The 14,452-nt window shown below is 45.1% G+C and overlaps 2 protein-coding genes across 6 annotated transcripts in view; one reads left to right on the forward strand and one right to left on the reverse strand.

The window, feature by feature from the left end:
* The window catches only part of LOC137434118 (myosin light chain kinase, smooth muscle-like), a 281,545-nt gene that overhangs the window by 77,892 nt on the left and 189,201 nt on the right, over nucleotides 1–14,452 (forward strand). The gene's annotated exons all lie outside the window — the stretch shown is intronic.
* Nucleotides 5,541–14,452, reverse strand: part of LOC137434120 (carbohydrate sulfotransferase 8-like) — a 62,060-nt gene continuing 53,148 nt past the window's right edge. For both annotated transcript variants that reach the window (XM_068126806.2, XM_068126807.2), the window contains exon 3: nucleotides 5,541–6,485. In XM_068126806.2, coding sequence (XP_067982907.2) covers nucleotides 5,638–6,485 — 848 coding nt within the window. In that variant the 3' untranslated portion in view covers nucleotides 5,541–5,637. The remainder of the gene's footprint in view (nucleotides 6,486–14,452) is intronic.

Below are 14,452 nucleotides of genomic sequence, written 5' to 3' on the forward strand. Positions count from 1 at the left end.
TGTTTCTAGCCCAGGATTGGTCCTAGCCCAGGATTGTTTGTAGCCCAGGATTGTTTGTAGCCCAGGATTGTTTCTAGCCCAGGATTGCTTTGAGCCCAGGATTGCTTCGAGCCCAGGATTAGTTCTAGCCCCAGGATTAGTTCTAGCCCAGGATTAGTTCTAGCCCAGGATTGCTTCTAGCCCAGGATTAGTTCTAGCCCAGGATTAGTTCTAGCCCAGGATTAGTTCTAGCCCAGGATTAGTTCTAGCCCAGGATTGGTTCTAGCCCAGGATTAGTTATAGCCCAGGATTGGTTCTAGCCCAGGATTGCTTCTAGCCCAGGATTGGTTCTAGCCCAGGATTGCTTCTAGCACAGGATTGCTTCTAGCCCAGGATTGCTTCTAGCCCAGGATTGGTTCTAGCCCAGGATTGCTTCTAGCACAGGATTGCTTCTAGCCCAGGATTAGTTCTAGCCCAGGATTGCTTCTAGCACAGGATTGCTTCTAGCCCAGGATTAGTTCTAGCCCAGGATTAGTTCTAGCCCAGGATTAGTTCTAGCCCAGGATTAGTTCTAGCCCAGGATTAGTTCTAGCCCAGGATTGCTTCTAGCCCAGGATTAGTTCTAGCCCAGGATTAGTTCTAGCCCAGGATTAGTTCTAGCCCAGGATTAGTTCTAGCCCAGGATTGGTTCTAGCCCAGGATTAGTTATAGCCCAGGATTGGTTCTAGCCCAGGATTGCTTCTAGCCCAGGATTGGTTCTAGCCCAGGATTGCTTCTAGCACAGGATTGCTTCTAGCCCAGGATTGCTTCTAGCCCAGGATTGGTTCTAGCCCAGGATTGCTTCTAGCACAGGATTGCTTCTAGCCCAGGATTAGTTCTAGCCCAGGATTGCTTCTAGCACAGGATTGCTTCTAGCCCAGGATTAGTTCTAGCCCAGGATTAGTTCTCGCCCAGGATTAGTTCTAGCCCAGGATTAGTTCTAGCCCAGGATTGGTTCTAGCCCAGGATTGCTTCTAGCCCAGGATTGGTTCTAGCCCAGGATTGGTTCTTGCCCAGGATTGCTTCTCGCACAGGATTGCTTCTAGCCCAGGATTGCTTCTCGCCCAGGATTAGTTCTAGCCCAGGATTGCTTCTAGCCCAGGATTGTTTCTAGCCCAGGATTGGTCCTAGCCCAGGATTGTTTGTAGCCCAGGATTGTTTGTAGCCCAGGATTGCTTCTAGCACAGGATTGCCTCTCGCCCAGGATTCGTTCTAGCCTAGGATTGGTTCTAGCCCAGGATTGCTTCTAGCCCAGGATTGTTTCTAGCCCAGGATTGGTCCTAGCCCAGGATTGTTTCTAGCCCAGGATTGCTTTGAGCCCAGGATTGCTTCTAGCACAGGATTGCCTCTCGCCCAGGATTCGTTCTAGCCTAGGATTGGTTCTAGGCCAGGATTGCTTCTAGCACAGGATTGCTTCTATCCCAGGATTGCTTCGAGCCCAGGACTTCTAGCCCAGGATTGCTTCTAGCCCAGGATTGTTTCTAGCCCAGGATTGGTCCTAGCCCAGGATTGTTTGTAGCCCAGGATTGTTTGTAGCCCAGGATTGTTTCTAGCCCAGGATTGCTTTGAGCCCAGGATTGCTTCTAGCACAGGCTTACTTCTGGCCCAGGATTGCTTCTAGCCCAGGATTGCTTCTAGCACAGGATTGCTTCTAGCACAGGATTGCTTCTAGCCCAGGATTACTTCTGGCCTAGGATTGCTTCTAGCCCAGGATTACTTCTCGCCCAGGATTGCTTCTCACCCAGGATTGCTTCTAGCCCAGGATTGCTTCCAGCCCAGGATTGCTTCGAGCACAGGATTGCTTCAAGCCCAGGATTACTTTGAGCCCAGGATTACTTATAGCCCAGGATTGCTTCTCACCCAGGATTGCTTCTAGCCCAGGATTGCTTCTAGCCCATGATTGTTTGTAACCCAGGATTGCTTCTAGCCCAGGATTATTTCTAGCCCAGGATTGCTTCTCGCCCAGGATTGCTTCTAGCCCAGGATTGCATCGAGCACAGGATTGCTTCGAGCCCAGGATTGTTTCTAGCCCAGGATTGCTTCTAGCCGAGGATTGCTTCTCGGCCAGGATTGTTTCGAGCCCAGGATTTCTTCTCGCCCAGGATTGTTTCTCGTCCAGGATTGTTTCTAGCCCAGGATTGCTGCTAGCCCAGGATTGTTTCTAGCCCAGGATTGTTTCTAGCCCAGGATTGTTTCTAGCCCAGGATTGTTTCTAGCCCAGGATTGGTTCTTGCCCAGGATTGTTTCTATCCCAGGATTGCTTCTAACCCAGGATTGTTTGTAGCCCAGGATTGTTTCTAGCCCAGGATTGTTTCGAGCCCAGGATTGGTCCTAGCCCAGGATTGTTTCTAGCCCAGGATTGTTTCTAGCCCAGGATTAGTTCTAGCCCAGGATTGTTTCTAGCCCAGGATTGTTTCTAGCCCAGGATTGTTTCTAGCCCAGGATTAGTTCTAGCCCAGGATTGGTTCTAGCCCAGGATTGCTTCTAGCCCAGGATTGCTTCTAGCCCAGGATTGTTTCTAGCCCAGGATTAGTTCTAGCCCAGGATTGGTTCTAGCCCAGGATTGCTTCTAGCCCAGGATTGGTTCTAGCCCAGGATTGTTTGTAGCCCAGGATTGTTTGTAGCCCAGGATTGTTTGTAGCCCAGGATTGCTGCTAGTCCAGGATTATTTCTAGCCCAGGATTGTTTCTAGCCCAGGATTGCTTCTCGCCCAGGAATGTTTCGCGCCCAGGATTGTTTCTGGCCCAGGATTGTTTCTGGGCCAGGATTGCTTCTAGCCTAGGATTGCTTCTAGCCCAGGATTGTTTCTGGCCCAGGATTGTTTGTAGCCCAGGATTGCTGCTAGCCCAGGATTGTTTGTAGCCCAGGATTGTTTCTAGCCCAGGATTGTATCTAGCCCAGGATCGTTTCTCGCCCAGGATTGTTTCCAGCCCAGGATTGTTTCTAGCCCAGGATTGTTTGTAGCCCAGGATTGTTTCTCACCCAGGATTGTTTCTAGCCCAGGATTGTTTGTAGCCCAGGATTGTTTGTAGCCCATGATTGTTTGTAGCCCAGGATTGTTTGACGCCCAGGATTGTTTCTAGCCCAGGATTGTTTGTAACCCAGGATTGTTTGTAACCCAGGATTGTTTGTAGCCCAGGATTGTTTCTAGCCCAGGATTGTTTGTAGCCCAGGATTGTTTGTCACCCAGGATTGTTTCTAGCCCAGGATTGTTTGTAGCCCAGGATTGTTTGTGGCCCAGGATTGTTTGTAGCCCAGGATTGTTTCCAGCCCAGGATTGTTTCTAGGCCAGGATTGCTTCTAGCACAGGATTGCTTCTAGCCCAGGATTGCTTCTAGCACAGGATTGCTTCTAGCACATGATTACTTCTGGCCCAGGATTGCTTCTAGCCCAGGATTGTTTCTTGCCCAGGATTGTTTGTAGCCCAGGATTGTTTGTAGCCCAGGATTGTTTCTAGCCCAGGATTGTTTCCAGCCCAGGATTGTTTCCAGCCCAGGATTGTTTGTAGCCCAGGATTGTTTTTAGCCCAGGATTGTTTCCAGCCCAGGATTGTTTCCAGCCCCGGATTGTTTGTAGCCCAGGATTGTTTGTAGCCCAGGATTGCTTCTAGCCCAGGATTGCTTCTAGCCCAGGCTTGTTTGTAGCCCAGGATTGTTTGTAGCCCAGGATTGTTTGTAGCCCAGGATTGTTTGTAGCCCAGGATTGTTTCCAGCCCAGGATTGTTTCTAGCCCAGGATTGTTTGTAGCCCAGGATTGTTTCTAGCCCAGGATTGTTTCTAGCCCAGGATTGTTTCTAGCCCAGGATTGTTTGTTGCCCAGGATGGTTTCTAGCCCAGGATGGTTTCTAGCCCAGGATTGTTTGTAGCCCAGGATTGTTTGTAGCCCAGGATTGTTTGTAGCCCAGGATTGTTTGTAGCCCAGGATTGTTTCGAGCCCAGGATTGTATCGAGCCCAGGATTGTTTCGAGCCCAGGATTGTTTGTAGCCCAGGATTGTTTCGAGCCCAGGATTATTTCTAGCCCAGGATGGTTTCTAGCCCAGGATTGTTTGTAGCCCAGGATTGGTCCTAGCCCAGGATTGTTTGTAGCCCAGGATTGTTTGTAGCCCAGGATTGTTTGTAGCCCAGGATTGTTTGTAGCCCAGGATTGTTTCTAGCCCAGGATGGTTTCTAGCCCAGGATTGTTTGTAGCCCAGGATTGGTCCTAGCCCAGGATTGGTCCTAGCCCAGGATTGTTTGTAGCCCAGGATTGTTTGTAGCCCAGGATTGTTCCTAGCCCAGGATTGTTTCCAGCCCTGGATTGCTGCTAGCCCAGGATTGTTTCTAGCCCAGGATTGTTTCTAGCCCAGGATTGCTTCTAGCCCAGGATTGTTTCTAGCCCAGGATTATTTCTAGCCCAGGATTGTTTCTAGCCCAGGATTGCTTCTAGCCCAGGATTGTTTCTCGCCCAGGATTGTTTCTGGCCCAGGATTGTTTTTGGGCCAGGATTGCTTCTGGCCTAGGATTGCTTCTAGCCCAGGATTGTTTGTGGTCCAGGATTGTTTGTAGCCCAGGATTGTTTCGAGCCCAGGATTGTTTCTAACCCAGGATCGTTTCCAGCCCAGGATTGTTTCTAGCCCAGGATTGTTTGTAGCCCAGGATTGTTTCTAGCCCAGGATTGTTTGTAGCCCAGCATTGTTTGTAGCCCAGGATTGTTTCTAGCCCAGGATTGTTTGTAACCCAGGATTGTTTGTGGCCCAGGATTGTTTGTAGCCCACGATTGTTTGTAACCCAGGATTGTTTGTAGCCCAGGATTGTTTGTAGCCCAGGATTGTTTGTAGCCCAGGATTGTTTGTAGCCCAGGATTGTTTCTGGCCCAGGATTGTTTGTAGCCCACGATTGTTTGTAACCCAGGATTGTTTGTAGCCCAGGATTGTTTGTAGCCCAGGATTGTTTGTAGCCCAGGATTGTTTGTAGCCCAGGATTGTTTGTAGCCCAGGATTGTTTGTAGCCCAGGATTGTTTCTAGTCCAGGATTGTTTGTAGCCCAGGATTGTTTGTAGCCCAGGATTGTTTCTAGTCCAGGATTGTTTGTAGCCCAGGATTGTTTGTAGCCCAGGATTGTTTCTCGCCCAGGATTATTTCTAGCCCAGGATTGCTTCTAGCCCAGGATTACTTCTAGCCTCGGATTGTTTCTAGCCCAGGATTGTTTCTGGCCCAGGATTGTTTCTAGCCCAGGATTGTTTCTAGCCCAGGATTGCTTCTAGCCCAGGATTATTTCTAGCCCAGGATTGCTTCTAGCCCAGGATTGCTTTTAGCCTCGGATTGCTTCTAGCCCAGGATTGCTTTTAGCCTCGGATTGCTTCTAGCCCAGGATTGCTTCTAGCCCAGGATTGTTTCTAGCCCAGGATTGTTTCTCGCCCAGGATTATTTCTAGCCCAGGATTGCTTCTAGCCTCGGATTGCTTCTAGCCCAGGATTGCTTCTTTCATGGCCAAACCCCACCTTAAATTGTTGTGAACACCATATAGTTCTGTCAAAAGTAGAGTGTTGGCCTCCATTATTCATTTTATATCTTTATACTGTATATCGAAAACGATATAAAACTTATCATTTCGCTTGAACACAGAAAGATTTCAGCATAATCACGATAATGGTATCGTGTTCCGGTAGTGAAACATTTCAAAATCCACTTCATAGAACTTGTACAGCATAGCCTTCATGTTGCTATTGAGCTGAGAGAAGTAGTGATTCTTCAAAACATCATTGGTCACAGACTCTGACGTGTGAATGTCCTTGAAGTTGGGGAAATGTATTTCCGGTGGGGCGTTGACATACCGCAGCAGCCAATTTGCTTCTTCATTGATGTTCTCGTAGTGTCCTATAAAGTCATATTGGATTTGGCATGGGTTACAGATGCGGTTTATCTGTTGCCAATGAATGTCGTGCCGAAGGGGATTTTTGATGATGAAGCGAGCAAACTCTGGGAAGGTGACGTGGCTCGTGTTGAGGTCCTTGTTGCTGGGATTCTTGCGATAAGCTTGAATAATCCATCGACTGAACACGGAATGATAATATCGGTGATAATGCTGGAACTTATCGCGGAAAGCAGATACAAACCTCTCGAAAGGGTCGCGCACAAACATGAACTTGAAGTAGTTCTTGAGGCGCCACTCGATCTCTGCCCGGCTGTAAGTATCTAGTGTGCGCAACCGGGACTTGTGCACAAAATTGTGTTCCATGTCCTCAGGTTTCGTGGAGGCGTTGCCACCGAGACGAAGAAATGTTCGCTTCCAGTTGGAACACGCAACCTTGGGAACTTCGCAGTAGAGAAGGCCATAGTTGTCTTCCACATAGATGCGCCACACGTGCTCTAACTGTGGATGGGCAACGGTACCGGAGTCTATTTGCTTCCTGCAGACCGCTTGAATGTACCTCTTACGTCTTGCTTGTATGTCCAACATGTCTTGCGTTTGTGCATGAAGCTCCATTTCTGTGTCCGTGGGGGTGACATTTATGAGAAGGGAAATATTAATGTCAAAAATGTCATGAAACTGGTCTAAAATAGATTCTTTTTCTTGTCATCAAGATTTAAAGTCTAATAGTATGTGCAAGTCTGACGCCTACAATAATGATCTTGTTCACAAATTGGTTTTCAAAAACAACACTTTAAATAACTAACAATGAGAATGAGGCAATATTTTGACAAGGCAAATCAAACGTTATCCATAACCTTAACTTGTGTTAGGCACAACACTTACACTGTCAGAATAGAAACCTGTGTCAGGATATGTCCCAGATTTACAGGTGTCCTTCAAGACAGTGTATACAATATGCATATGAGAGGAGAAGGAAACTGTTGTAAGAAACTCCCTCACTCTCTTCAATCCCACTCCTCCCTCCAGGTCTTTAAAACAGCTGTTCACCACCGTCTCTTATCTTCCCCCATCTAAAACCTTGATCTTTTCTACCCTTTTTAATTCACCCCAGATCCACTTTTTTGAAATTCCGAGTTCTTTCCTGGAAGTCCTCACAATGTCCATGTGTTTTATACTTCTCCCACCCCCTTCCCATGCCCCTCCCCCAACCCCTCTCCCTCCGACAGATCTCCCGATGTCCCTGTTCTCTACTGTTGTGCTTGTGTGCTTCCCTCTCTCTCCCAATCTTGTCTCCCGCTCCGTTTATTATATGTTTTTAACTCAACTGGACTATGTTCAGCTGAGTTTTTGTCGACACCCAGTGTCCATCGTCCATCTGTCTGTCTGTCTGTCTGTCTGTCTGTCTGTCGTCTGTAAACAATTCGACGTCTACGCTCTAAAAGTCACAAATTTTGATTAAACTTGTTATGCAGCATCTTTAAGACATAAACTAGTTTGGGATTGCATTTGGGCGTTACACGCCCAAAAATGGGCGCGGCAGGGCGGCCATATTGAAAAATCAATTTTTGTCAATCTGGTACTTCCTAATGTAGCTAGAAGGCTGAAACTTGGTGTGTAGACAGTATGTAAGAAACCTCAACACATATATTACGGGTTTTGACGATGTCCGAAAAATGACCTCGTCGTAACCTATGACATGACTTGACCCATAAACATCAGTTTGGACATCTATTGGACATCTATTGAAATATTCAACATATCTTGATTCAATACCATACATGTATATTGTTTGACCAAGTCTTTTCCAAATAAATTCAAGTCTGAAATCTGAGAAAAGTAATTGTAGTTTTACTTTTCATGCCTCACTTAAAACTCAATTTTTTCTAGTTTCCTGTATAAACATGAGATACCTTCAACGTCACTGTACCTCTTTAGCACATATAAACTATATCGTTTGTGGTTCTATTATGCATATTCTAACAATATTGATATAGACCAGTTGAGTTCAGGTTCCCTGGAACCTCTAGTTTTATGTGTGTTGTCTTTTTGTGATTAATGTTAGCTCTTACACGAGCCTCGATCTTGTACACACACACAAAAAAAAAATCCTGGGTGACAGCATGGGAGGATAAATGCTAAGATGTGCCGCTGAAAGACAGAAGCAGTGCAGATGACAAAGTATGAAGTACATAGCTTGACATCAGTTAACTTGCAGAACATTATGGTACTGCAGCAAGCTCTATTAAAACCTCAAAGGTAGAGAGTTAATGTAACACTTAGCAAGTTTAGCTGATCGCACATGGTTCGAGTTTGAACAACGAACCTCATGGCCCAGGTCAACAGTGCAGGCTCTTGAGTTGACTCATGTGAGTGATCGCTCATCTTATCTAATGAGGGTCTTAGTAGATGTACATAGCCCATAATCAGGACTCATCAGGCTATTATCCCAGCCCTTCTCTCCGCAATGAGGGACACCCAGACGGTGAGGATGGAGGGGGTAATCACCCCGTGGCCTAGACCTAATAGGAGCCCGTAATTATTCCTTCAACTTTTTTTGTTTCATATAATGATTGTTTGTGACGATAAAACACCGGGTGGGTGGGGTGGGGGTCTTTTTGACTTTCTTCATTGTGTGTCTGCCTCCAAGCCACTCAGGGCGATTCCTCGGCATGTCATTTTTATGGGCAGTAACATCCGCCCTCGTAAAATAAACTACTGTGGGAACAATTTACATAATGATAATTGTGATAATTATGTAAATTAACACAGGAGCGTTGGCCAACACCTCCCGGAACCGGAAGAAATGGGTTATGAACGAATCAACATATTGGAATAAGTGAATAACCCCCCAATTTCCGTTAAACACTCAATGTGTTTCTGATGACAAAAATACGAAAACCTATGTATAGGTTGTTAAAGGGGAATTTTTTTTTGAAGGGGTCCGCACTATGGTAGGGGCACTACCATGAAGGACGTGGGAGTGCCCCAGGGCCCATTCTGGCTTTCGGTGGCCTTGTCCATTAACTGCTAGCAGAGGTGGGGTGCTTTCTTAGTCCGATGGCCATAAGACCTATTGTTAAATTTGGTGCAGGCTGGATAAATGCTTAGTGAGGCCTGGTGTTGGCTTAGCGGTTAGGGTTTTTTTTTTTTTGTTTGTTTTTTGTATACAAGATCGAGGCTCGTGAAAGAGCGAACATTAATCACACAGAAAGACAAACCGACACATAAAACATATAACATCGGGAGCGGTAGACAAGATGGGGAGAGAGGGGGAAGGACACAAACACAACATTTGAGAGCAGGGACCGAGAGACATGGAGACATGGAGAGATCTGAGAGAGGGCGAGGGCTTTGGGGGGGGGGGCATGGGAAGGGGGCGGTGGGAGAGGTATAAAACATATGGACACTGCCAGGACTTCCAGGAAAGAAGTTGGAATTTCAAACAAGGTGGATCTGGGGTGAATTAGCAGGGGTAGAAAAGATCAAGGTTTTGGATGGGGGAAGATAAGAGATGGTGGTGAACAGCTGTTTTAAAGACCTGGAGGGAGGAGTGGGATTGAAGGGAGTGAGGGAGTTTGTTCCAGAGGCGGGAGAAAAGAGGAATGAAAGAGTGAAGGTGAGCAGAGAGCCGAGATTTCGGCAGTTTAACCATCAGAGGGTTGCTGGCAGATCTTGTGCGACCTGTAGGAATATTTGGGGGACAGAGCACAGAGAGAGCTGGGGGTGCAAGGCCGGAGAGGAGTCGGTAGAAGACAGAAAGACCACCTACCTGCCTGCGGTGAGTGAGTGAAAGGCCCACAGAGATAGCTTCATCGCGGGAGATTCCAATAATTCTGAAAGCTTTGGTTTCAACAGCGTGAAGCCGAGCTAGGTGTGAGGCAGGAGCACCGGCCCATAGGGGAGAACAGTATTCCATTGAGCTGTGGATGAAGGCCTTGTATGTGGTGAGGAGCTCAGGTGTGCCGAGGAAGGACTTCGCATGACGGAGGATGCCCAGTCGGCGACTGGCTTTGGAGGCCAGCTTGGAAATGTGGTTTTCCCAAGAAAGATCATGGCAGATAGTGAGACCCAAAAGCTTGAGCGACAGAACTTCTTGGAGAGGATTGTTGAGAAAGTAGATGGGAGGGTTGTCCAGTCGATCTTTTCGGAGAGACATAGTAAAAGTGTGAGATTTGTCAGGATTGAAAGACATGTTCCACTTGTTTGACCAGTCTGTGATTTTGTCCAAGTCTTCAGAGAGTGAGGAGGCTGCAGACTGCCAATCTGAGGGAAGAGGAATGGAGCGGCAGAGAGTGGAGTCATCAGCAAAGAGATAGAGAGGATTTTCAAGAGAGTCAGAGAGATCATTGATGAAGACCAGAAAAAGCACGGGGCCCAGAACACTGCCTTGGGGAACTCCAGCCTGAACAGGAAGAGGAGATGAGACGAAACCCATTCAGGGCCACACGTTGACGACGACTAGAGAGGAAGCTTTTGATCCGAAGGATCCTGGGTTCAAATCCTGGTCGATCGCTGAATTAACACCAGGGCGTTGACTCAGCCTGTCATGCTTCCAAGGTCGGCAAATTGAGTACCAGCTCACTGGTAATTCCCTGTGTGTTTCAAGAGGCGACTAACAGGGTTGGCGGCAGGAAGGGCATCCAGCTGTAAAACATTGCTTCATAAAGGGGACCACGGTGCCCGATAAAGGCCAACCCCTGTTCTGTGGGGAAAAATTGCCTCCAAAGGTGGTTCTTGATATATGCTTTGTGGTTTGTTCGTCATTTTAACAGCACATATGCAGATAAGTAAAGTAACTAATCATTCCGACTTTCTGACTTCTGACAGAAAAGCATGGCACTCCAAATCAACTTTCTGCTTCTTAACATCCGCCATTATATCAACCATGGTCAAAGATGTAAAAAAAAAAAAATTCTCTTATTTCACCACTTCTTATCTCGAACTGTTCAGACTTTTTGTTGAAGACAATTGTAATACAAATTAATTCTTATTCATACTCAATTTATCTCGAAATGGACAATGGAAGATTGATGATATGGACCAAGTTTACCAACTGTCTTAAAATCCTCTCTGAAAATTGACCCATATTGTCTGGCACGAATTTCAGGCTCTGTTGTTTGAGCATAGCCATTCCACCCACAATCACACATGATCCATTAGTTTCTCAACACCAAGTGAAGAGTCAGGTGCAGATTCTAGGTAGTGCAGTAGTTTAGTCTTGTTCGTTTTTACCAGGTATTGTTACGGATTCGTCACTTCCGTTGTTGTGGTTTTCATCCACTGTAAACATTTTTGATTCCTTGTACTATTATTGTTGTCGTTTAAGGGAGATAGAGATTACTATTTTCAAAAGGTAAAAAAGTTAATGTTTTAAATGAAACCGGAACCGGACGACGACGAAGAAGAAGAGGAGGAAGAGAAGGCGGAGCGAGTGAGTCGGACAAGAAGCCGAGCTGCTTCAAGGTCCCGAGCGAACGTCGGCGAACGAGAGTCACGAGTGAACTTTGGGTTTCCCGGGAAAGGGATTCCTGCAACAGAGTTGTTATCGCTGTGACAGATAAACCTGCATGACAGGTTTTGCGGTTGATTCCGACGAGAATCATTGGAGTGCCGTTACGCCACGAGAACGGGACGGCGGCCATTTTGACTCGCGCGCTTTGCGCATCGCTCAAGGTTTTTCACTTTGCTTCAACCATTTTCACCACATTCAGACGTTAATCTGGTGTGCGTGTGTAACGTGGCTTTTGAGTGGGAAATCTGCGGTTCGCCGATTGAGAGCCGTCAAACGTCCATACCTGAAGGTGTGATTTCCCCGTCGCTTCTCGAGGACACCTTCGCCCATCTTTGGCAGTGTAACTGTCAACCCAACGGGATTCTGGTCTCGATACGACATCATACGGACGATCACTGGAGTGGCTCGACTTTAGCTTGAAGCCTGGAAAGAGACCTTGGGGATGTTCTTTTCGCTCACTTGGAGCACAGTGAGTTATATATTACGAAACTGATGGTACCATCATAGGAATGATATATATTGATTGTACTTTTGATTAATATTGTTACTGTACCGTTATTCTTGTGTGACCTTAATACAATATTTGTTTGTTGGTAACAATTGGTATGGTTTCACCATTGATCCTTGGCATGCAGAATAACACATCTTTCTGCCGTGACTCCTCTCGGGGCTCGGAGGTACATCGTGACCGGGGTTTGGGGAGGAGCACGTAACAATATCCATCATGTGTTGCTATTGGCAGTGGCAGTGAAGCTAAGCAGTCGGACAGCATGTTCTTCAAATCAATGTTGCGAGTTCTGCTGATGATGACAAGTCGAGCAAGTAGCTCTCTATCACTTCGTAGAGCGACATATTTCCCCTTTAGTTTGTTTTGGTAACAGTTTTGGTCATATTAGTGAACGATTTCAGTTTCAATTTTGATAAAGTTTTGTTGAGGTCGATCTTGCCTCTTTACAAGCGGTCCTTGCAGAAAGTGATGAATGCATTGGTACCCTTTATATTGTGAGATGCAATAAAGTCATTACAAACCTCTAGTGAAGCAATGATGCCTGATGATAAATGAATGAGATCACTGGGCTCTGTTGCAGCATCGTTGTCAAATGGGTTGATCATACTAGCTATGGTGTTCATGATATTCTGCACATCCTGCTCATCACGAGTCATACGCCCCCTCAGTTCGGTCTTTATGAGTTCCCTATCGTTGACGTTTCCCCGCCATGTCCTCACACTGCCTCGTGATGGCTGCTCTTTCGTGATGCGCCCAAATCCAATGATTGACAGCTTTTTTTTGTTGGTTGAGAATGATTTCAATCCTGCCCTTTGTTTTTGAATCTCTGGAATCTCTGGTGGCCGTTTGTTTCATCATCATGTCACAAGCAAATCATGAATAACCATGGACAGCCTGTCTTTGAACAGCAATATTCCCGATCTGCAATGCATTGAATACAAATAGATGGCTACAGCCGCCAGGTTATGCATTTCCTACAAGTAAACAGGGAGATTATGGGAATAATTTGTCCTGTCATACGCAAACATCCACGGTAGAAAGGCTCTGACAGTCTGACTGCTGCTAGGTGGAGTGACCAATCTGTATCTGTATCAATACTGTACAAAACCCCATCTCTTGTAGCCCTGATAAAGAGCAGCACATTTTCAACCATTTCCAGATGCAAACTCCAGAATGTGAGTGGCATATATTTGCTCCTTGATCTCACGGATGTAGTCATCATAAGCTGTAATCATCGACTGAAATGCTTGTCCCTCCACCATATATATATATAGCAAAATAGAAACGCCTTGCTATTTATACCCCATTTCCATTCAAAATTTTACACACCTCAGGAATTACGGTAGAAATCATATTGAAAACCTGATGCTTCTAATGCTGAGCATATACAGTGCATTCAGAAAGTATACAGACCCCTTCACTTTTTTCACATTTTGTTATGTTGCAGCCTTATGCTGAAATCGTTTAAATTCATTTTTTCCATCATCAATCTACACTCAATACCCCATAATGACAAAGAGAAATCTCGTCCATGGGCCAGACCAGATATCGGTACCATATTGGGGGGCAAAACTTTAGTGGTACTACATTATTGGTTGGGTCCATATAAGTGAATTAATATGTGATAGCCTTTCCAGAAGAGTAGCTTAGTCTATTTACTTTGCAATTTACTGTTTCGGTACCCTCCGGTATTTGCGTATATTGGTAGTATCATTCAAAATGATGCAACATATTCCTATTAGTCAATTATCAACAAATAATATGCCTTTGGTATCCAAAACAAGTTGCTTTTAGTATTACAATCAAATATATTGAGCTAAGCAGACACATTTTTGAGTTGGTAGTTAAAATAGCGCAGATTTGCATGTAAAATTTGATTGAATTTGGGGAATTTATGAATATGATTTGTTAAAAAATATATTTTAGACGTCATATAGGTTCCCCATTACTAGTGCATCATCTAAATGGGTTAATTATGTTTTGGGGGAATCAAAAACTATGATGATCTATGGTAATTTGTTGATTTTACAGACGTTTTCCTTACCCTACCCCCAAAATGCACACTGTGACCGGAACTAGGCATTTTGCATTGTCGCTCCAATTTAACCAAATTTCCAAGCTTATTGTTATGTTTAAAGTTTTACATTGGAGATGCCATTAAACTAGGGTTTATTCAGTTGTCTGAAATGTATTTAATTTTTGATTTTCATAGAAGAAACATAAAAATCTGTTAATTCCTGCTTGAAGTGAACATTGTCTGTGTATTTTACCTGAGATCCCAAAACGATGTGCAAGGAAATTTTGATTCTATTTAAGACTTATTAAAAATATTTAGTTTCATGTAATTGAACATTTGCTCCTTTCTGAAACAGTTGTGAAAATCATTTATTTATTTTTAAAAAATCAAAGGTGTTTGCTCCATTAATTAGCAATATATATTTAAAGTTATTATCAATGCCAATATAACCTCAAGTAGTCAGGAAATATGTTTAGTGCATCCTGGCATCATCAGTTTATTTTTTTTTAAAGAAAAAAAATATCCTATTCCAAGGCATACTGAT

This window comes from Myxine glutinosa, chromosome 10 (assembly GCF_964187855.1).
Source record: "Myxine glutinosa chromosome 10, kmMyxGlut1.1, whole genome shotgun sequence".
In the NCBI taxonomy this organism is placed as follows: Eukaryota; Metazoa; Chordata; class Myxini; order Myxiniformes; family Myxinidae; genus Myxine; species Myxine glutinosa.